The 24,684-nt window shown below is 41.9% G+C and overlaps 1 protein-coding gene across 1 annotated transcript; it reads right to left on the bottom strand.

Annotated features, from left to right (window-relative positions):
- Sdr16c5 (short chain dehydrogenase/reductase family 16C member 5) lies at positions 1–22,927 on the bottom strand. The gene is made up of 6 exons (XM_075968038.1): positions 22,607–22,927; positions 16,259–16,390; positions 12,067–12,166; positions 11,517–11,661; positions 2,045–2,170; positions 1–124 (listed from the first exon to the last, which is right to left on the bottom strand). The coding sequence occupies exons 1-6, from the start codon at positions 22,925–22,927 to the stop codon at positions 1–3; spliced, it is 948 nt and encodes a 315-aa protein (XP_075824153.1).
- Positions 22,928–24,684: the final 1,757 nt, after the last annotated feature.

The raw sequence follows: 24,684 nt of genomic DNA, 5'->3' as shown, positions 1-24,684 counted from the left end.
TTACTGCTGTTTCCTTTCTGTTCCAGCCTGCAGCTCCGCTTTTGCTCTCCCTCGGAATGACGTCATACAGGTGTCTATGCCAAGGTACTCACCCAGGGCAATCATCATTTTTGGAGATATTATTCTAAAGAAAAGCAGAGAAAACATATGATCCTTTAAGACTCGCAAAAGTCATGGAAAGGACTTCTTTGCAAAGACTAAGAGCAAATAAAATAAAGTCTGGAAGATCAAGACCCATGTTGTGCATCTGTACTAATGGGGCAGATGAATGGAGGGATACCGTTGTATCGTAGTTCAGGGCCATCAGCATCATGGATGATGGCCGATGCTTTCACCTTTTCCTACACCTGGAATCATTCCCCAAGCTTAGAAAAAGAATCCCAGTTTCTCCACATGCTACACCCATTGGCTCATTGGAGAGACCAGAAGGCTCCTTATTCACTCAGTATACCCTTATTTGCTAGACAGGAATAGCAAGCATCAGAATAAAAGCATACCACCTAAGAAGACGATTTGTGACTCAGTGGTCTGAGGCGTGAGGATGGTTCTAACGCACATGGACAACTCAGAACCGCTGCTCAGAGCAATGTTAGATTTTGGATCACTGCGGCTTGGATCAGCTCAGCTCTGCTCAACTTAACTGAGCAATCATGTCTTCATGTTTATTCTTTATCAGCCCCTGTCCTGGATGTAAATGTAGACCAGGAAAGAACTTAGAAATTGTGTCTTCAGAGAACACACAAGTTGGCAAGTGTCCAGATGTTAGATGCTAGAAGGCCATGCAAGTGTGATGGGTCACATAGTGATGAATGTTGGCTTTCCTGAGTAGTGAGGGCAGCTGAGGAAGAATAGGGAAAGCCATGAGTAGGTGGAAATAGGAAAGGCTGTCCTGTACTTCTCAGGAGCACAATCCTCATGCCTCAACTCAAAGCACCAGCATGATGCCATAAGAGGAAATATCTGAACCTGACATACATCAAGTCATAATAAAAACACGTCATCAGATGGCCTTTGGATTGTATGGAGGTGTGTAGGAAACATGTGGGTACCTGTTTAGACTTAGGTTTTATCCCCAAGATACTTCATTATATATAAACTTATTCAAATTTGAGTAAATCTGAAGCCCTGAGCACTTCTGATCCCAAGCACTGTTCACAAGGGCCATCAGTCTGGTGCACACAGCAGGAAAAGGGTCTGGTGGGGAAGCTTCAGCAGTTCCATTGCAGCATGCAGACTCTCTGTCCTCTCTAGACTCGGGATGTGCTATTTTTGAATAGCCATCAGGGATGGAGGCAACACATGGAAGAAACTACCTCCATGCTAGATGTGAGCCTGTGAGAGTCTGCTCACAGACACCCCAGAATGCATCGTGTTGGCCTTCAAGGAAGTTGCAGGAACTCTTTTACAGAATGAGATGGAGAAATTACCAAATACCTTAGCATTTTCCCAGGGGGGGAAGAAAATCAGGATTTTTGTCCATTATTGCAAAAAAATGTAACTCTATACCACATAAACTAAATTAATTGAACAAAACAGATATTAAAAAACAACAATAAATAATTGAATGTCATGTTGTATACAGTAATCAGGGAAGTTGAGGAAGGGGTGTTGAAAGCCTGGAATATGCAGTGTGATATTATCTCAAAGAAGCCAAGTAAGTGAATAAAGAAACACACACACACACACACACATCCCTACCACCGCTACCACTACCACCACCATCACCAACAGAACAAAACAACAGAAAACAACCTTAAAACTTCCCCCAATGTCTCCCACCCCAGAATGTGTGTGCTGTTTGGTTCTGTGTAAGAACAAATACAGTGTGTTCTTGAAAGGCCTAAATAATTCCTTAATTTAGTTAAAACCTAAAATAACAAAGACATAGTTCACAATAGTCCAATAACTTGCCCCTTGTAGTAGTAAAATCCTTGGTCATCATGCTAAATAACAGAGATATCTACCTTGAAGATAGAAAAGTAGCAATGATCAGACAACATGTTCACAATCAAACCAAAGGTTGATTAGGTCTTCATTAACTTACTGTTTGAGAAATAATGCAAAATATGCAAACTTGGGTATGAGGAGGAAAACTTGTTCCTCTAAAATAGCAGTGAAGATTTTTCGAGCCACATACTCCTGATCCAATAGAGGTAACAGAAACGGATACCTGGAAAGAGAAGGCAGAGGTGGAGTCAGCTGAGTGCTCTTTCCTGTGGTGAACAGTATTGACGGCTGATTTCAGACACTGAATTACAATAGAAACAATGGCTGCAAACAGTAAAAAGACGAGCGAATACTTGGGGTTATCTTGTGTTTTCTCTCGTGGCCAACACTACTGCCTCATGTGAATGCCCAGTCCTTACTTCTTTTCTGTTTTATGCTCTGAATATAAAGATGAAATTACAGATGGGAGATGGTTCAGTGATTCAAGTCCTTGCTTCACTAACTTGAGGATCAGAGTTTGATGTCCCGAACTCACGTAAAGGCAAGGTGGGCATGGCAGGCCACTTGTCATGCCAGCCTCAGGAGTTTGAGATGGGATCAAGCTGGTTAACAGACTAGTCAGAGCAGCAAGCTTTGGGTTGGATTCAGAGAACCTGCCTCAATGATAAGGTGGAAGTGTGGCCATGATGATTCCTTACGTCAACCGCAGACTTCCATGGACATATGTGCATGTGTAGCCACCCTCGAAGGAACACGCACAAGCAACACACACTCATGCGCACACACACGATACAAAACTTCATATATTTACTTTTAGAGTGTTGTGCCATTCTTTCCTTTCCTTCCTCACAAACATACAGAATCTATCATGGACACAAAACCATATGTTATTAAAAGTAAAATTGCAAAAATCATTTACCAAAACGATATCTTGAGCATGCGCAATATATCGTTTTAGACAGACGATTGTTACATTGTTAAGAGAAATGAGTTATGGAAGCCATAGGAAGTGGTAGATTAAACTGAAAGCAAAGATTCTGTATTTCTTTCATATTTCATGCTTTTTATTTTTTCAATCATTTGAACCATAAACATTCAGACACTGTTTCTCTCAGCTGAGTTTCAGAAAGCAATCACTTTTCCATGACTGGATTTTGACAACTCATGAAAGTGCCTGGTGCTCCAGTTTAAGCAGCCAACACACTGAGATGGAAGTTCTATAGGCCAGTTTCATCTCAGCCTGTAAGGGCGCTTTCGGACTAAGGAGCTTTCTTTTCTGGAGACGTCTCTTTTGTTTTTATGTACGTAGGTACGCCAAGCTTATAATATCCATTGTTAACATCATAGCTTATAGTCGCTACCATTTTGCAATTTCCTGGATTTATAGTCCTTGTGTGACCTTGACAAGCTGGCATTAAAAGCATATACTTGGTGCTCGCGAGCATTTCCGAGGTTAAGAACACTCACTGCTCTTGCAGAGGAACTGAGTTCTGTTCCTAGCACTCATGTTGTCGTTCACAGACCTGTGAAGCTCCAGTTCCAGGGATTCTGATGCCCTCTTCTGACCCCTTCAGACACCAGAGTAACTTACACATGATGTACATACATGCAAGCAAAACACTCATATATGAAATAAAATGGGTGAATCTAAAATTTTAAAAAAGCATTTGCTCACTTTATTACCAGTTCTTACTGATATTGCTTTAAATTAATATTAGAAATAAAATAGCTAAGATATTGTGCTAGCTAGCTTTATGGCAACTTGAAACAAGCCAGAATCATTTGGGGAAAAGAAACTTCAGGTGAGAAAATGCCTCCACCGAATTGGCCTGTAGGCAAGCCTGTGGTAAATTTTCTTGATGATGATCAGTGGGGGAGGGCTAAGCTCACCCTGGGTGGTGCCGCTCCCAGGGATGTGGTCCTGGGTGCTGTAAGAGGCAGGTTGAGCAAACCGGTAAGCTGCACAGCACCATGGCCTCTGCATCAGTCCTTACCTGCAAGCACCTGCCCTGACTGTCTCCGACAAATGACTGTGGTATGGAAGTTAAGAGAAAGAAACTCTTCCTTCCACAAGTTGCTTATGGTCACGGAGTTTAATCACAGCAGGAGAAACTCTGAGACAGATGGCAAAGGCATACTGGGATTTGTCACTACTCACACATGGGGAAATGCTTATTGAGATTTTCCAATTGTGAAATTTGGGCCATTTTTCTTTTTACTAATTTGTTACTAAACTTCCTTTATGTGGTTTAAAGAGAAGGCCTTAATAAGCTATAGGGTTTATCATTTTCCCCTCATTCTTTTGAGTTGTTTATTTTACTTTATTAATGTCCTTTGAAGCACAGTTTTTTTTTTCAGTCAGTTTTTAAACTGGTCTATATTAATTGTATGTGATACTGGGCTTTATGAGGACATTTTCAGACAAGTGGATAATGTACTTGGAGCACACTCCTCCTCCACTACGTCACCCCTTGCTCTTTCTCTGCCTTCTCCCTCCCATTTTCAACTTCCTCTCTTCAGACAGACTCACTTCCTTCAGATCAAACACACACATGTGCATGTGCCCCTCCCCACACCTATGCATGAATGAACACGTGTGCACACACACACACGTGTTTTACGTATTCATGTAAAATCTAAGATACACGAATGGACAAAACCCCACAGAGTCTGAATTCATTTAACGATTACCTCTGAAGCACAAACCTTTTAAAATTCGATGGATCTGTTTGTTTTCTGTGGCTGTTTGTACTTTTGGTGTCATGGCTGGTAGATCGCCACGTAAGCCAAGGCCATAAAAATTCAGTTTCCATTTATGAAAGAGGTTTATGATCTAACTTTTCACACATCTTCCGTCAACTTTTGTGTGATGGGGTTCTTAAGTTCAACTTTGCTTTTTTTTTTTTCCAGTTGTCCCTGCCCTGTTCGTTGAAAACAAACTGCTATTTTTGACATTTCGGTTGTGAGCCTAGCCTTTCATGGCTGAACCAGGTCACCGTCAAAGCGCCCTTGCTTTACTGCATTGTCCTGACGCCCCTATTGAAATTTAATGGGGGCTCAGTGTAAAGAGTTCTTTGACCATCAAGTTCTATCCTGTTGATTTGTGAGTCTGCCCTGTCCGAGCATGCGCTGTGTGCTTCTGAGCTTCTACTGAGCTTGACATTGGAAACAGGGATTTCGTTTATCTTCCTTCTGCATATTCAGGGTAGCTTAGGTTCAGTCAACCTTTCTAGTCCTTCGCATCTCCACGTACGTTTTAGCAACATCTTGGTAATTCCTAGAAAGAAGTCAGTCTGAGCTCTTTATTTTTTAGTGTTTCATATATGGGTACTGTATTTACATCATTTTCATCCTTCCTCTCCTCTCTGTAAACCTCCAATAGCCTCCTCTCAAGTTCACAGCCTCTCTAGTAATTACTATTGTTATATATATATATATGTATACATATACATGTAACAATAATATATGCACACAATCATATACTTACATGTATGTATATGTAATCTACCAATCTATTAGTGATATCTGTATGTACACAGGTTTAGGGCTGACCATTCTGTATGGGAGAACGTCTCAAGGAGCTGCTTCCCTCTCACAGCAGCATTGGGTGGTTGCCTGTTGCTCTTCATCCAAGGGTGGGTGGGGCTTTTTGAGTTTCCTCTAGAAATTGCATTGAATCTGGGAGAAATGGAATCATAAGAGTACTGTCTTTCCATTGTTGAACATGGAATTGATTTTGTCTGCTTTAATCTCTGTCAAAGATGTTTTAAAAATACTTTTTTTAAAACAGTGTGATGGATTACTTTCTGTTAAATCTGTTCCATCTATTTTGCTACAGTTATGCTTTTATAAATGGGATTGTTTTTTACTGATTTCACTTTGGGCTTGTTAATCACAATGCATAAAAAAGCAACTGATTTTTATGTTGATTTTGTATATTGATCTTGCTCAATTCACTTCTTAGACAAAATAGTTTTATGCATAATATTTGCAAATGTATATGTGTTTGTGTGTGTGCACTTCAGCATGTGTGTTCATGTGTATGCCTTAGTGTTTTCTACATGCGATATCATGTTATCTCAGAACAGGTTTTCTTCTCCATTTTCACTTCTTTATCTTTTATTTCATATGATGTCATGAGTATGCACACACTTGCTTTGCTTTCTGTCCTTTATATTTTTGTGCTGGAGTTGGAAATAGGACGCTGCACATGGTAGCTAAGCACTCTGCCACCGCTCCATGCTATACTTTCCCTGGCTTATTCTTGATCTTAGGGGCAAAGCAATGCTTTCGGCACTGAATACAAGCCAACCTGTGACTTCTTCACGGATGTCACGCCTCTGGTTGAAGCAGTTCCCTTCTATTTCTTGTTTCTTGAGTGCTTCTCTCTCTTGTGTGCTGTGACAGAAGGGGCTGGATCTTGTGGATGCCTTTTCTGTGATATTGATATGATGCATATGTGAAATTATCTAAAATACGACCCTAACCTAGCATCCTGAGGATATATCCCCTCTGATCACGGTACACGTCTCTCATTGGATGGTACTGTATTGGTTTGCTGGTCTCTTTTCCAGGACTTCTTGTTTAGTTTGTAGGAGGTGTTGATCTTTAATTTTATGTTCTTGAGGTACTTTGTCTGACTTTGGCATCAGGGTAATATTATATTTAGTGAGTGAGCTGTAGAATGTCTGGTTTCTGTCTGATTTCAGTAACTGTTCCTAATTCGGGTGTTTAATTTGTCCGATGCTTGGTATAAGCTTCCCCAGGAGGTCATCTTGATTGGCTGTTGGTATTTGGGAACCTTCTAGGTTACTAATTCAGTATTTCCCTCAAGTCAGTTGTGCCAGGCAGTTTGCCCTTGCATCAGCGACATCTGGCTTGCGTGTGGGAGTTTCCATACTTTTCCTTCTGCACCCTTCCCGTTTGGAATGGCAGTGATGGTGTTCTCGCTTAGCTCTTGCTTCCAGCTTGAGCGAGTCTTCTCTTGGCTCCGTTTGCTAGCATAGCCAGAGGTTCATTCATTTTAGTAATCTTTTCAACAAGCCAGCTTTTGGATGAATCACTTTTCTCTAATTTCCTATTCCACTCTATTTCCATAGTGAGATTTACTAGTTCTGTTTGCACTGGATTCATTGTGACCTTAGTTTGTACAGTTTCTGAAGGGAGAAGATGAAGTATTAACCCAATATTTTTATATAGCCACTTACAATTATAAATGTTCCTGAATAGTTGAACCTCATAAAAGTTTGTATGTGTATTTCAACATATTTGGAAATTTCTCAAGTTATCTTTTGTTTTGATTTATAATTTTATTCAATTTTAGCTAGACAGTATACTTCACATGACTTTATTCTTTTAATTTTTTTGTTGGCGGTACTTTATAGCCAGGCAGATGCTTCCTTCTGGGCAATGTCTGAAGCATGTTCAGCACGAGTGTGCACTCCATTGTTTACACTCAGCACAAGTGTGCACTCTGTTTTTGTTGAACAGAGTGACTGTCAGCATCTATTCCTGCTTGACTGGGGCTTTTTGTTAGCAAGGGCATCTTTTAATTTTATTTTATTCATTTATTTTATTTATCTTAAAATTTTATTTCTGAAGTTATTTGCTATCAGTTTTTCTGAGGTATAAACTATACATCTTAATTTAGCAGAATCCATTTTTTTTGGTATATATCCCCTTAATTTTGGTGTGATACAGAAATTTTGCTCCTACATAGCTACATTACTTTTCCTTCCTTTATGCTACAATAATATTATTAGAGAAATACTTTAGCATATAATCGTGCATATCTATTGCGACATTGCAGTTACTACTTTGTAAGTTCTGTGTTTTGAAGAAGGCGAAGGGACAAAGGAGACTTGGCACGTATTGCAGAGTCCCTCCATGGTGGCCTTTTCTACCTGCTAGCATTTTCTATGTCCAATGTCGCTTTGTTCCCACTCATCCTGCTTGAGTTTGCACCAATGCTATTCAGTACATGTTGTTTATGAGAGTGTATTCATAATTAGCTCAAGAAAGGAGAAAGACACACATCTCCATTGCCCTCTCCACAGTTATCTACTCTGATGAATTTTGATGGTCTTCTCATGAGAACCTGCTTATTCTCGGCTCTCACCTACTGTACCTTGGAGACCTTCCTTTTCTGTTTCTTGTAGGGTGGAGGATGGACTCTGTTTTTAGTGGTCTTCATTTCTGCAACATGGTTTTGCTGGAAAAGATCCTTGGTTGATTTCTCTTTTACTTCCCTGACTGTGCCATCTGAAGTCCTTTGTGCTCTTCATTGTTTCTGCTGGAAGTTCAGCTGTCAATTGAACTTCAGGTGGCTTTCTTATGGAGAAACGCTTTTCTTCCTGCTGTGCATCAGGTTATCCTTTGTTTTGTTTTTCAGTACTTTGGCTATGCCATATCTGTGTGTGGAACACCAAGTGCTTATCTTTCTTGGAGCTCACTGAGGTTTTAGAAAATTTCTAATGAAGCGTACTATCATGACTAAACCTTACTTATAATAACAAAGACTTTGAGATATGAAGACAATATTCCAATAATTGGAATCAAATGGACAGCTTGCCTTCACTTCATTTAAAAGATCCATTTACTGGTTCCATGATAACATGACTATTACTTTGTCTAGGAACCAGTCTGGTTTAGCAAACTGCTCTAGAATAACCTTAATTTTAGTTGAAGAGTGACCTGCAGTTGTTGAGTCATCCCGGGTAAACAGTTGATGAAAATCCACTGTTTCTTTAATACTCATTTCACACACTAACAGAACTTTAATTTTTAGCTTCTTATCTGGTGCTTGGAATGGCAGTCCCCAGAGACACCTTGTCACATAACTACACTCAGCTCTTCTGGAGGGTGGAGTCTCCCATGTGTTTAAACTGCCTTGAGAAAAGAGGCCACTATGGCTAATACACTGTAATCATTGTACTTGCTGCCTTTCATGCTATGTGACAGTCTCTTGAAATCTTACCGACAAGCCAGCCTTTTCAAATGCATTAGGAAGGTGATTTACTTGCTGTTCCCAATTCTGTCCAGATTCCCAAAGTTTCTGATGTTTTTCTCCCAGTTGCCCCCTACATGGTCCACAGAGGGATAAAAGAGAAGGACTGGGTGGGGATGATCTGCCTTCTAACACACTTCAGACATCCTTAACAAAGTCAGGAGCTGACCACAGTGGCGCCAAATTCAAGCTCTGGATGATGTCACTCTGGAACCTGAATTCTGCCGTTCATTCATTATAAACGACACTTGATGGTGTTCCTTCTGAAGTGGCTGGACAATAATTTCAGAAAGTTCGGTGGCATAAAGATTTTCAAAATGAGGGCTCATTGTTTTTGTGATTTCTCTATCTATGGCATCTAATAAAGATGTCTGTAGGTCCGCTAGTTCAGACTGATTTTGAGCAGTTTCTGAAACTATAGGCTGTACAACTAGTTGTGGCTGACACGAACTACATCATGGGATTATTCCCCAAATAAACAAATAAATGCAACAGCACTCCAGATACGTCAATGGCACTGGACAGTACTCTCCTGTAGGGCCTGTTGTACACGTTTGTGTATTTGTTTAATGGCTTTATTGGTTAGTTCAGGGAAGTCTGTCTCTTCTGACTGAATGCTGTCAATGTGTAATTTTGATGTCATTTTCAGAGAAAGGAATTTCAAGTATAACAAACTTTTCCTAGCTGTCAAGTGTCACTGGTGACTGTGGTTTTAACCAAAAATCTTGAGTGTGTATCCATGTGTGTGTACATGTGTGCATATGTGCATTTGTGCATGTGTGTACATGTGTGTGAGTGTGCGTTTGTGCGTGTGTGTGTGTGTGCGCACGCGAGCATAAACATGAGAGCTTGTGGAAGCCAAAGGTTGACACCAGGATGTCCTTCTTAATTGCCTTTCAGTCTTATGCATTCTTCTGAGATGTGATTTCTCACTGAACCCAGGGCTTGCTATTTCAGACAGGCTGACTGGCTATCAAGTCCCCAGGATCCGGTTTTCTACCACCTGGCTCTGGGGTTGCAGGTCCCTGCTGTCACTCTGGCCATGTAGGTGGGTGGTAGGGATCTGAGCTCTCTTCCCCATTCTCACGCAGCAAGTTCTTCCCTTCCTAGCCCCAGCCAGCATGCTTGTCCTAGCTTCTTCACTGATGTGCTAGTGAACTCTCTGGTTGTTTCTGCTGTTATCACATCACACCTAGTTCCAAAAGTTGCTAAGTGGTTAAGTAGTTATGCTATTCTTAAAAAATATTCTAGTCAGTGTTCCTGTCTAATGGGAGCCAGGTCCACAGGAAAAAAGATGCCTTTTTTTGAGATTAGCTTTTGCTTTCACCTTGTAGAACCTCTGCTACAGAGCACAGCACGAGGGTCTTTGCTTTTTCCTGACTAATTCTGTTTGATTCGATTCATTTTATTCTGGAAGAGGGTGGAAGGAACTGGAGGTGACAGTTGGGGTCACCATCCTATATGGATTTTCCATAACCCAGAGCCCAGGAAGGCAAGGTCTACTAATATCATCTCTTTGGTAAGTCTACCAAAAATCTGAAGGAGACTTCAAGACATGGGAGCTAATGTCCAACAGCTAAGGATACTGGGGGCTCTGGAACAAGCTGCCACTCTAGAAACAGGAGCTGCCTCCTTGCCAAAGGCTTCTCCAGAGCTTCCACACTCAAGATAGTTGGTGTCAGAGGAACAAGCCCTGTCTGGATGAGGCTACTCTTTCAGCATAGTTCATGGAAGATGTCTACTGTACAGAACTGTGGAGGTATATTTGACAAGGACTGCCTGTTGGTAGCCTGTGGAGAACAGCTCTTCTCTCGCAGGGGCTGAGGAAAGCTGACTAACTTGTTGCTTAGTTACCATGCCCACTGAAGAGGCCACCACGTAGAGACTGGTAAGGTGTGGCGCCACTAATGTCATGGCCTAGCAGGGTTATTTTGGGATTTTGAAAAAAAATTACTTAATCAGTCTTCTCAACCCTGGTATGTTCTTTATCAAGCTGTAGAAATTTGAAATGATTATCCTTACAGCTTTAAGCAGCTTAATAAACAAACCTTTAGGTTGAAACTCCCCCCTGTCCCTGTACATTCAAACAACGCTTTACCTCCTGTTTTGGAGTTTTTCACTTAATTTCATGGCCTCTGTGGACTCAGAATATCCTCATGGTCTTTTGGCTGGCTCTCTGTCTTTCTCTAAGCACAGATGCCTCTCTTACTATGGATCATGTCAGTACACTTCCTAACAATGACAATAGCCGCACGGTTCTCACGTTAAGGTCATTGTAGTTTACTGCTCCCTGTGCAAACGTCTTCACGCTGCATTGGCATTTTAGTTCAAGTTATTCTAGATAGATCTTATCTTCATATAAAAATCACCTTGCAACATTTCCTGTCTATGGAAACAATCCTTTCAAAACCGTTTATTTGGGGGTATCTACAATTTAATATTTTATATAGGAAGAGAATTATTTCATCAATAAAACAAAGCAATCTTAGTAATTTCTCACTGCCAACTTCTGTTATATCTTAAAATTATGGGAAAGTAAAGATTGCCGAAAGAGCGCACTTACTTGGTTTCACAACCTTCAAACATTCCAGTTTTGATGAAATATGGGCAAACGATGGTGCTTTTTACTTTAGATTTTTGTAGCATAGTTAATTCAAAGAAGAGGGACTCAGCCAAGCCAAAGGCTGCAAATTTGCTTGAAGAATAATCTGAAATAAAATGATACAGCTTGGAAAATTTTCATAATTATTTAAAAATAAACCTTTTCTTCTTTTCTGGCTCATTACTGAGGACAGAGTAACTCCATACCTAGTGTGGCCAATAAAAACACTGAAATCTTTTCAGTTTCTCTTAAGCCAAGACTACCAATGAACTAATAAGCGTGTGTGTGTGCATGCACTTGCATGTGCGCACCCCTTCCCCCCACACATCAGTTTATGTGTTTTTCAAAGGTACATGAATGGGAAGAAGTGCCCCTGGCCTTCTTAACCCTTCTTGTAGGGTTGAATGCTTCAGGAGTTCTGTTTAGGGCAGGCAGAGCTTCTCTGCCTTCTGGAAGGGCCCACAGGGTTCCCAGGGCAGTGGAAGAATGTGTGGTAAATGGAAATACGCACCTGAGAGCATATTAGTACCCACTAGTCCTGCTATGCTTGAAACGCAGACCAGGTGACCATGGTCAGCTTTAATCATGGCAGGAAGAAAGGCCTTACAAGTCTGGGAAATAGAAACACATTAGTTGATTAATTATTTTCAGTATTTGATGAACTTATTAGTCCACTCATTGAACTTTTATCTAATACTCATGGGGTGTTAAATTCCATGGCAGCACAAAAGTAGGAAGCATAGAGTCACTGTTACTGAGGGAATTAGAGTTTATTACGCATTCAGATATAATAAATAGTGCATGTTTTCTTTTTCCTTTGAAGTATACCTTACTAATTTAAACAAATGAGCTTTTGGTTAAATTAACAGGACACTAGTTGGGTTCCTATAAATTGTAGCAATTTTTAAGTACTCAGAGTTCTTTGTATAATTTTGACAATTTGCATTAAAATCAATCACACTTAACTTCCAGACTTTACTATCAACACAATTTGCCTTCATGTTCAGGAAGTAGCAGAAATGGGAGCAATTGCTATAGGAAGATGATTCAAGTGCGAGCTTTGCAGCTGCTGATAGGAAGGCCGCTCTGGAGCTACCAGGACCAACACAGCATGTATTGGTAACCTTTATTTGGTGTGTTTTGGTAATTATCTTTAAGCAATGTCCCCATGTCACAAATACCCTTTCTTTCTTTACTCCCGTTCCTCATATATTCTCTCAGGGAAGTTTCACGTTCTTTACCCAACCCCAATAACAGGCTCTTTTTTCCCCAGACTCCGTTCATAAATTATTTATAAAAATTGTCACTCTTGGGAATATACCCAAGAGAGGCCCTATCATACAACAAAAGCATATGCTCAACTATGTTCATGGCAGCATTGTTTGTAATAGCCAGAACCTGGAAACAACCTAGATGCCCTTCAACGGAAGAATGGATGAAGAAAGTATGGAATATATACATATTAGAGTATTACTCAGCAGTAAAAAACAAGGACTTCTTGAATTTTGCATACAAATGGATGGAAATAGAAAACACTATCCTGAGTGAGGTAAGCCAGACCCAAAAAGAGGAACACGGGATGTACTCACTCATATTTGGTTTCTAGCCATAAATAAAGGACAATGAGCTTATAATGCATGTTCCTAGAGAAGCTAAGTAAGAAAGTGAACCCAAAGACAAACACATAGTCATCCTCATGAATATTAACCTTCATCAGGTGATGAAAGGAGACAGAGACAGAGGAGCACGGGACAGAAATCTCAAGGTCCAAATCAGGAGCAGAAGGAGACAGAGCACGAGTAAGGACCTCAGGACCGCGAGGGGTGCACCCACACACTGAGACAATGGGGATGTTATATCGGGAACTCACCAAGGCCAGCTGGCCTGGGTCTGAAAAAGCATGGGATAAATCCGGACTAGCTGAACATAGAGGACAATGAGGAATACTGAGAACTCAGGAACAATCGCAGTGGGTTTTTGATCCTACTGCACGTACTGGCTTTGGGGGAGCCTAAGCAGTTTGGATGCTCACCTTTGGAGACCTGGATAGAGGTGGGCGGTCCTTGGGCTTCCCACAGGTCAGGGAACCCTGATTGCTCTTTGAGCAGATGAGGGAGGGTGACTTGATCGGGGGAGGGGGAGGGAAATGGGAGGTGGTTGCGGGGAGGAGGCAGAAATCCTTAATAAATAAATTAATTAAAAAATTGTGGTAATAAGGCAGAGATAATGGTATGACTTGTAGCACACCAGGATGTTTTCTTTAAAAAGATTTTTAAAAATTATGTATGTATGTATGTATGCATGCATGCATTTAGTGTCTGTGTGTCTTCATGTATAACCTCATTTACTTTCTATTGCTCTGATAAACACTATGCTACTCTTACATAGTGGGGGATTTTGTCTCTTATAGTCCGTAGTCTTTATGAAAGGGGGAAAGGGCAGGAATGCAAGGCAGGATCCTGGAGGCTACACCCCATGCAGAGGCCATGAATGATTGTGGCTTACCGACTTGTTTCCCATAGTTCAATTGGCCTGCTTTCTTATGTAACCCAGGGTGGCCTGCTTAGGTGTAGCGCTTGCCACTCTCAGTGGGTTGGGTCCGCCCACATCTTTCGTTAATCAAGGAAATGATCCACAGACTTGTCCACAGGCCAACTTGATGGAGGCGTTGTCTCTATTGAGGTTTCCTCTTCCCAGCTATGTCTAGGTTGTGTCAAGTTGACGAGAACTAATCAGCACAGCGGGAGTGTGTATGTATACTGAGTGTGCGTGTGTGTGTGTGTGTGTGTGTGTGTGTGTGTACCACCTGCATGAAGCTACCCACAGAGGACAGAAATGGGTGTGGGATCCTATGGAATAGGCTACCTGATGTGGGTGCTGTGAATTGATCCTAGCTCTCCTTCAGGAGCACCAAGAGCTCTTAACCATTGAGCAATCTCTTCAGCCCACAAGAAACTGTCCTAATACATTCCCATGAAGATCAGTACCAGGATTTTAATTTTATTTTTAAAAGTGAGCCATGAAACTTTGGAGCAGATGAATCCAGGGCAAGGGAGAAATACACCAAATAGTGAGCCTCTCAAATTTTAGGAATGAGTGATGGCTCTCCCTAGTTTTGGATGGAAGTGGATTCCCTGGTTCTGTTGGTTGCTCAGAATCACATCTAAATTTGATGATACACACCACAGTGGCTTATGTGTGTTTATCAATTCCTTTCACTGTTAATTGTGTGAACAAGTTAAGGCCACAACTGTACTTGCACACAATATAAAAGTACAGTATCAATGATTACAGGAGGCCAGAAAGATGCAAGGCAGGAGAAAGAAGAATCTTGCCAGAGAGAACAGCTCATGCCAAGACCCCCTGAGGAGAGTTTGACTAGGCTTTAGTCAGGATTTCAGGAGTAAATGGAACATGAGCAGAAAATGAAGGTGAGAACTGGGAGGCAGATAAGAGGCCATTACCATGTCTTCCTGGGGTTTACAGTCTATGCTATGGAAGTGTACTCCGCTCTCAATGTGTTTGGTGCCCTTTGAATGAGGGTTGTTTGAGTTATGTGTTGTATGAGATTGTTTGATTAATACAGCAGAAATACCAACTTGCTTCCATACGAAGATAGGTTAGAAGGCACCGGTGCTGGAGATGGGAAACTGTGATAAGCTGCCAGTAAAGGGAAGAGATGGCTTGGACGGCTTGCATAGAGGGTGGAGAGACTTGTACTTGAGCCTGAGTTGTACAACAGGCAAGACAGTGTCAAAGAGAAGAAGGGAATCCAGGGTGGTTTCTAGGTCTGTGATGTTACTGGGAGTGTGTGGACCCTAGGTCCACCTACCAACGTGGTACTGACCATCAACCAAGGTAAGCGCTTAGGATGCTGATGCAGGTAAGGAAATCAACAGCTTGTGGAAATGTTTATGGGAACTCTAAATATGTAAACACTGTGTTAGCTGTTTCGTTACTATCAACTGAAATAAATTTGCGGGCTCCAGTGTCATTTCAGCACTTCCTGGTGACTAAAGAAGGCAAACGTTATTAAGACTATAAACCTTGCAAAAATTTTGAGCGGCAATAAATTGGAATTAGGAGACTTGAAACGAATCCATTCCAAGGTCTCCCAGAGGCAAAAATGACTGAGGCCCTACTACCCCTTGCAAGACATATTATCCATAGCCCTGGCTTCAGTTGCTTGGACATCCTGCATCCTACATGCACCACCAGTTACTGGTAATTATTTTTGTATTATAACAAGTGCAATCCCCCTCAGTAGAAAGGACTTCGGTAATCCCAGCTTTCTTCTCTCTCTTACCCTCTCTGCAGAGTGGCACCATTCAAGGCGTTAGCCTCTAGGCATTTGTGGCTAATTAAATGTACATTAATTATTATAAATTATATATAATTATCAAAGGGCATAAATTTAAGGGTTTAACTCTTCATTTGCATCAATCGTGTTTCAAGTGGCTACCATATTAGGAAGCAGATAGAGAACATTTTTATTGTCAAAGGCAGTTAGAGATGTCCCTGAGAATTTGGAGTAGGGCAAGACCAGGAAAAACTAATCTAGGCTAGGTAGATGAGCCTGGGGAGGATGAGGCTTCCACCACCTGCTTCAACAGGAAACAACCAAATGCTGTATTTCCAGACGAATGACTGAACTGTTGCTTGGGATTTTTAGACTCACTAATAAAAACGAAAGAGAGACTTACCCAGAAATGAGAGATGGCGTTGACAAGAAATGATCTTTCCACCATGTGGTCTGGAATATCAAGGAAGGGCTTCCCTGTCACAACACCTGCATTATTAATGAGAATGGTGACATCACCTACTTCTTCTCTAACCTGGCCAGAAATAAGAGAAACATGACATCGATTGAAGCGTTGAATTTTTTTTTTTAACTTTTTGAGACAAGGTTCCTCTGTAGCTTTGGAGCCTGTCCTAGAACTAGCTTTTGTAGACCAGGCTAGCCTCGAACTTGCAGAGACCCGCCAGCCTCTCCCTCCCGAGTCCTGGAATTAAAGACGTGTACTACTACCACCCGGCAAAGTGTTGAATTTTTGACGTTTACTTTTTTCCCTTATTTTGCTCAAGTGCAGTTGTGGAATTCACAAGGTGTTAGTCCCTGACAGATAAAGGAAGTCCAAGATTGAAGTGTCTAGTGACACTGTAGCCATATTTGCTTGGGTAAGGAGACTGTGATGTCCCCACTACTATCAGATCACTTAGCAGTATGTCCTTCAGAGCACACCTCCATAGTCAACCATACTTGACTATTACTTCATTAAAACTATTCATTGTTATTGTTTCCCATAAGGAACTTCAGCAATTTAAAAGTAATCTTATGGTCAATTATATTTTTTGAAAAGAATACTTTGGGAATTTTGCTTAAAGAAGATGATTTCCTCTGGAAGGCTACCAAGGTCATAGAAATAGCTTATATGGTTTTGAGAATCTCTTAGATTCCTTGGATGAACATCTTTTAAAAGGTTTCTCATGTCTGGTACTGGGGTTTTTGTTAGGAACTCTACAACTCTTGCTAGGAGCATTGTCAGCCCTAGTGACTTAACTTCATTTAACTATATATGTTTATACACACACACACACATATATATATATTATGTAATTTTAGATAAATAAAAAGTAATATAATTCCTTATGGCTTTTTTGAACATCCTTGGTATTACTTTTCCCATCCTGCATACCTCTCCTTCTGTATTGATCTTCCTGTCCTCCACCCAGTTAAAGCCTTCCCTCGTTTTTACCATTTCCTTCTTCATATCACTTACACTGCCTTGGTGAAGACACCATGCAGTCCTGACATAGGACCTGAAGAATCTGAGACAGAGCTGCACCCCTAAATCCCCCTCTTTGAGGACCTACTTCCATAGTAATGGAAGGTGCTTTGAAAGCTGCTAAATGAGGGAGAAGCCAATATTACTACTCAACGGTAACACCTGTGGACCACAACAGGACAAAATATCCCTAAGGGTGCAACAATGGCACTCAGATCTTGGTAGTAATCAACAGCTGTCTAATTAGACCTAGGGCCCACTTAGCAGGAAGACAGTCATTCCTGGTACTGGACACCTAGACAATTTCCAGGGGCTTTTGACATATTGGATCTTTGAGGAGCATTCACTACCTTCACTTAGTAAGCCAGTGCAATACCTAACAGGATTGTAAACGTTTATCCTTAAACTCCAGATAAGTTCTTATCCCACATCAAAGAAACTTCTCTTTATGACAGATGGAGACCATTACAAAATAAACCATAACTGGTCAACACAGAGAGCTATTGATTGTGGGGTACCCAGCTCCAGCTGATACTTGACAAGGGGCCACTTACACCTAAGGCTCAGGCAACAGTGAGGAAGAGGGAGCAGAAAGATCATAAAAGCCAGAGGACCAGAAAGTCTGATATGAGATTATGTCTCCTAGACTTGACAGGGAAGCTACACCCATGACAGATCTCAGCAATATGGCTGCCTACATAACACCTGAGCAAGGCCAACACCAACAGACGTGCTGACAGGGAAGGGGGATATCTCATGGGGCCCACCTCTAAACAAAAACCTATAGACCACTAAGGAATGCTGAGAGAGGGAGAAATGCTATTCTCCATGGATGAGGCCCCAAATTGGTTATCCAATATGTGTGTGTGTGTGCATGTGTGTGTATTAAACACTGACAGAGAAAGAGACCATGAATTTGAAAGGAAACAAGTAAATGGGGAAACACTGGAGGGGCTGGAGGAAGGAAAGGGAATGGGGAAATAATATAATTATATTTTAACAAGAAAGAAAAACCCACAAAACAGCAAAAACTTACTGTGTTTATAAACCTTTATTACATTACAAAAATGCACCATTTAAGTATCAAGTTGGATGAATTTTGTTCAATTCATATACCAATGTAACCTCTACTTTAAAGAAAACATATTTCCAAGACCCCAGAAGTGTTTTTACGTCCCCCTTCTTGTTTGCTCCATCTTGGATCTGCAGTTCCCTGAGACTCGGTGCTCTTGGGACATGGGGGAGGTTTTGAGATGTGAGATCTGGTGGGGCGCTTCAGTCCTTGGAAGGATTTTCAGTGGGGATTGTGGGGTGTGGTATTGCTCTTCCACTCCTGGCCACATGGTAAGCAGGAAGGTTGCTGTGCCCTGTGCTCCCTGTGGTGAACTGCTGCCTCTTGACAGGCCTCCATGGTTCAGTCACCATGGACTGAAGTCATGAGTCATGATAAACCCGGTAATATGATTTCCTTAAGAAAATGGCCTGCTATACAGGGCAGCAATCATCTCCCTCTCCCTCTTTCTTCTTTCTCTTTTTCAAACTAAGGATTAAATCCCGTGTCTTGTGCATGTTAGCTAAGCAATCTACTCCCAAACCTTTTGCTAGCCCTCTTACTTCGAGGCTTCAGTAAGTGGCTTCAACTGAGGCTGCTCTTGCTCTGTAGCCCAGTCAGGATCTGAGGCTGTGATCCTCTCACCATTGCTTCCTGGGTAGTTAGGAAAACAGCCAGTGGCCCACACACCTAGCACAGACTGTTTCCTTTCTTGCATTTCTGTTCTTCTGGTTTTCTTTTCTGCTGGTCTTTAGTGGCCGTGAAGTGTGGGGACACTCTCTGCCTGTGTGTCTCTGAGCATATCCATTCTTACAGCCCTTAGGCTTACTGTGCGCATGTGGATGCCTGAACCGCTTCCCTGGCTCCCGTTTGAGTAGGTCAAGTCAGTACTTGGGATGAAGACATCCCATTCAATGATGTGTTTGGTCTAGTGCCCAGAGAGTTTGGCGATGCTGTGCACTCTGCCCTAAAGACTACCTCTAATCTAAATGCTATCTTCTACTGAGTTTTTACAAGCTTTCGTTCCCCACCACCCAATAGACCACTTCACCTGCTTACTAAAAACCCAGTAAACACCTGAGTCCTGTTTGGAGTAAAGCACGCTCCAGGAAATACTAAGCAAACTGTCTCTCTCTCCTACCATGCTGTCTCAGATTATAACTTTGAAGGTCACAGGGACAAAGCTGATGCTGGGACCAAGTATAAAACAGGTTAAGCAATGACTGAAAAACTTGATACATCTTTTTAAAATCCTGAAACAAATCTTTTGGCGACGACTCTTTTTTCCCTCCAGACAAGAAGTGCTGCCTACCCTGACTTTTCTACTCCTGGTCCATGCTGTATGCTAAGCCTTCCAGTTGGAGCTGCTTTGGACAGATGGGGAAACACTGCTGTTGACGTAGGTAAGTGGGGGTGGGTTGTTAAAGGGAGACTTAATAATGCCGACTTGTTAGGATTAGACCTCTGTGTTTTGGAAGCACGTAGGCCTAAGGAAATATCCATGAGAGACCAAGGACCTCTTACTGGTTTAGTGGGACTAAGAGAGTAAACAAGGGCTCAATCCTAGACTAGAGAGGGATGCCTGGCCAAAGCAAAGGGTCGAAGGAGGTAAAGTCTTTTGTGTAAAGTATCTAAATATTCAGGTAATGAATGGTCACTCAGGTCACTCCAAGGGAAAGTCTTGCCTCTGAGGGACACTATGGCAGGAGGAGGATTGTCTAGATTATGGGATTTAATTTTTACTCTACTTTGGGAAGACATTTTGGAAGGCATTATTCTAGTCCATTGGTGAGAAAATAGGCTACAGGAAACTAAGAACCTTCCTAAAGACTCACTGCTGAGAGGAGCATGGATTCACGCCCAATCTTGAGGCACACGCAATACCTGCCTTTACATAAATTTACTCTTCTTCCTCACTGACATTATTGCATCATCCTTCCCTGAACTCACAAACTGTCTTCCCCAATCTTCCCAATGATGGGACTACAAGCATGTGTGCTGTGTTTGATTGAATGTTAACTTTGCATGATGGAATTGTGGAAAGCTAATTAATAGGCCCGTTGGCGTGCTGCCATGCTGAATGTGAGCTATTGCAAAGGTGAGGATGATGTCTGCCACTTGTTAAGGTCTTACAGATAAAGGGTTTGGGTTTCCCAGTACTTGATAACTAACAAATAAGCCCAAAACAAGATAGCGTGATAAACTTAGAAAAATGACACATATAAGGTTGTGTCAAAGAAGAAATATTTCAGATATATTCCAATGGCAAATATTTTCAAATTTTTAGGACACTTTCCTGCTGGACACCAAGAGAATTTTAACCAGGCCAGAATGCTTTGTAGGGGACCGGGGTGGTGGTGCATGGGATGAGAGTGCTTTTCAGTATAGGGGAGGCTGGGGAATGCCCTCACTGTTTACAGTTCTCTGAAGATGCTCCTGCAACAAAGTAGCAGGTCTCCAGGGCCACTTAATAGCTATAATGCCCGACACATGATTTCCTGCTGCGCTCCCTGCCTCTGTTTCATTATTGACAAAGTAGCAAAATCATAGTACTTGCTTTGTTGTGAAGTTTATATATGATCAGAGATAGGGGCAAAGGCCTTTCCAGGCACCCTCATCTGACTGTTGTCTGGTCCTGAAAAAACCTTCCTAGATATGGACGGAGGGGGGAGGACCTAGGACTTACCACAGGGCAGGGAACCCTGACTGCTCGTTGGACTGGAGAGGGAGGGGGAGAGGAGTGGGAGAAGGGAGCTACAATACCTACAATGTTATTCGCTATTAGTGAGTTACACAAACCCAAAACCTGTGGGTCCCTAAACAAAGAAAGAGGAAAAAGAAAAGCAAAGAAGCATGAAGAGAGAGGTTGATAATGTATCAGGGTGCGGTAACTCGATAATTAAGTTTTAATAAATCAAAAAATGAATGCCACAAATAGAAACTGGATGCACAGCAATCCCTGGAGATGCTGTGCTCACACTGTATGTACCAACTGCCTGGCTAGGACTGTCTCTCACCAGTTCCTGCCTCGTGCTCTTGGGTGAGCTGTATGTTCAGGGTTCCTTGACTTTAGCATCTTGTTTAGCAGGAACAATGGGAGCGACACACATTTCAGAAGGCTGAGGTGCGTTGATTAACTGAGTTGTTAGGGGCACAAACGGTTTAAAATAGTAACTAACACGATAAAGATAATATACTTGCGAGTTTTATTGGTTCTTTTGTTTTTGCTTGTTTGTGACTCTGGCTAGAAACGGGTACATAAACCCTTTTGAGAAAGCCATTAATCCTGTATGTCCGACCGCTTCCCTTCACAGGGATTACCACGGTTTAGGTTATTGATACATGTACCTCAATCATGCGAGAGTCACCGACTAGAACACCAAGATGTCGCTATGCCCTAGAGCCCTTTGAAATTGTTCAAACGATCCACTTAGTAAGTAGCTTTTCTGCTCTTTTCTGTGGAAACAATAATAAAGGCGTCTGTCTCCAGTTTCCCTTCTCCTGCTTCCTGCCACACCAATGTTTCCATTTGGTGGTTCCCCGTGTGCTGCGCTGTGCCTGCCAAGGGAACTGTGGGTAAAGTGGAACATCCCACGAGAAGTCAGACAACGCCAGTAGGTGAAGTGTGGGAAGAACTCCCGTATGCTGAGTGATTCTTCCTTATACTCCCTATACCATGTCCAAAACACACAATTTGGCAGTAGTCTTGCCGTAAGAGGGGAGGGGATTTCAGAGACATTAAAGCCTTGAGACAATAGGAAGCTAAAGCTGAGTGTGATGCTGCCAGCCACTAGCTTTCAACTCATGGATGTGGAAACAGGGGTGTAGAAAGGTGAATAATTTGGCAAAAGTTGCACAACTAAAGAAGAGGAGCTGGGGCTTGTCAGAGTGTCTACCGACCGAGGAGGTATGAATCACTCAGTCGGGTGAATCACTGAGCAAAGCCACCAGGCAGGACGGGGCTCTGAAGTAAGTGAGCTACTAAGCGAATCAGTCCGGCGGTGCTGGGCTCTGAAGCCGAGCCGAGCCCTACTCCCCCTGTTTCCGTCTATGCTGCTTTTGGAGGCGGTGGAGTCACACTTAAGGCAAAGAGAATTAAACCGGAAGTACTCAAGGATCTTCAGAAGAACCCCTAACAGATTGCTCCCTCCGGTTTGAGCTCAGGCTAGAAGCAGTTTTCTCAGAATGAAAGCAAAGAGCAGCAATAAGCTCACCTGATCGGCGACCCTGTAGACCTCTTTCCTGTTGCTGCAGTCACACTTGTAGGTAAAGACTTTCACGCCACCCTTTTCTTTGGCCAGTCTACATGTTTCCATGTTGCCTTCTTGATTAATATCCCAGAGAACTAGAATGGCCCCGTGGCTGGCAAAATGCATGGCCAGTAGCCGTCCAAGTCCACTTCCGGCTCCTGTGATAAGGACAATCTCTCCAGCAACATCCTTTTTCTTTTTAGGAATTACCTTGAAAACTAACGATTCTAAAAAGTAATATAGAAACTTTGCAAAAAACACGGCTGTGTCTGCCACTGCGTTCATGCTGGTTGATTTAAGAAAGTGGTGTCCTCCTGAGGGGAAAAGCAAGCACAAAACCATTTATTTCATTTCAACAGCGACACTATAGTGGGGGCATCTCTGAGGGCAAAGGCTTTCTATTTGAGACATTATTTTCAGATTATGTGCCTTAGCAGAAATTGTCAAAACTGCTGGTTGGGAATTACATGAACAAGGATTATGAGAGCATTTTATATTAACAAGAAACATCTTATTTATAGGATTTCTTTTCCAGGTGATCTGATTGATAGGTAGGCCCCAGATGATAAGAGCAGCTCTGCAGGTAAGGGCACAAAGTCTAGTACGCTAAGACTTTGGACACTTGGTCCAGTCATTTTCTACTGTATTGTCCCAGTTTTCTATTGCCATGATAAAGATCATGACTAAAAATAACTTTGGGAAAGAAAGGATTTAATTTACCTTACAGCTTACTCTTCGTCACGAAGGGAAGTCAGAACAGGAGTTAAAGGTAAGAACTTGAGGCAGAAACTGAAGCAGAGACCGTGGAGGGTGCTGCTTACTGGTTTGCTTATCATGGTTTGCTCAGCTTGCTTTCTTATACAATCTATGCCCAGGGGTGGCACCACCCATAGTGGGCTGGGCTGGGCCCTCCCACATCAATCACTAATCAAGAAAATAAATGCCTCTCAAACTTACCTATAGACCAATGTGATTGAGGCAGTTTTTTCAACAAAGGCTCACTTTTCCCAGATGCCACTGGCTTGTGTTAAGTTGACAAAAAAAGAAAAAGCAAAACAAAAAACAAAGCAATCAAAATAAAGTTTCCATGTCTTTTCACCTGCTTGTTTTAATAATTTTTGAGAGGAACAAGCCAACTATGCAAATATCAAGTACTTTCATTGGAAGGGGGTGTCACTCAGGTAGCTAATCAAGAACATAAGTCTGCCTAACTGTTCTCTCCAGGTATTTACAACGGGAATAGGCTGATAGGCTGTTCTTGGAACTAATGGGTCTTTTGCCTACAGCCACTTTTAAAAAAAAAGTTAGGTGATTTTATATTTGGTCATCTTTTCCTGATTTTTGATACTTTTCTTCTGTCATACTTTAAGGATCCTAGACTATCATCTTATGGAGCCATTAAATATAGAGCATATTAAATCTGTCCTGTAGCCAGAGGACCTCAACAGAATGCATATAGCACACTGCTGTCAACTACTGTTATTAATGCTATAGAAATTCACATGCCAGGTAAATCCCAAGTGCCGGCAGGCAAAAAGTCATTGAAGTTTCATAAGGGATGGCCATCTTACTGAAGAGAGTGGAGTCAATAAGAGGCCAAGGAAACCCTAGTTAGTAGTAGGGGAGAAAAGGTTGACTCCACACCAGGACCTCAGTGCCCATGTCCTTAAATCTAAGCAGTAGCAACACTTTCCTATACTCAGCAAAAGACACAAGTTGATTCTGATAAGAAGAATGGTCTTTCAAGACTTTCTGTTTTAAACCAGCCAAGAATTAATTTGGAGATGTCCTACTGAGGATGCCAAAAGACCCAAGGTAGTGCCACCTTGCTGTTAGCCCTATCCTGCCAAAAATCTCCACTGAGAAAAGATGGAAAGGGAAGAGTTCTGTCTCCAAATCATCACTGTAAATATTTATGTGGACTTCAGAGGGGAAGGAAGGAAAGGAAGAGAGTTAGGTTCAAATAATGTGTCGTTTTAAAGATGCTAAGTTATAGTCTATACCACTGAGGAAGAGAATGAAGCTCTGAGACGTGGAAGGGA

The sequence above is a fragment of the Microtus pennsylvanicus genome, chromosome 3 (genome assembly GCF_037038515.1).
Source record: "Microtus pennsylvanicus isolate mMicPen1 chromosome 3, mMicPen1.hap1, whole genome shotgun sequence".
Classification (NCBI taxonomy): domain Eukaryota; kingdom Metazoa; phylum Chordata; class Mammalia; order Rodentia; family Cricetidae; genus Microtus; species Microtus pennsylvanicus.
Note: the sequence above shows the minus strand (reverse complement) of the source record. Positions and strands in the feature narration are given on the sequence as shown.

Bases quoted from the DNA above. Each gene is read 5' to 3' on its own strand.
- Sdr16c5 (XM_075968038.1), bottom strand. From the start codon at position 22,927: ATGAACGCAGTGGCAGACACAGCCGTGTTTTTTGCAAAGTTTCTATAT. The intron at 12,167-16,258 runs GTAAGTCTCTCT...TCTATTTCCCAG, and splicing joins ACGCCATCTCTCATTTCTGG to ACTTGTAAGGCCTTTCTTCC. The intron at 11,662-12,066 runs GTGCGTATTTCC...ATTTTATTTCAG, and splicing joins GGGTACTAATATGCTCTCAG to ATTATTCTTCAAGCAAATTT.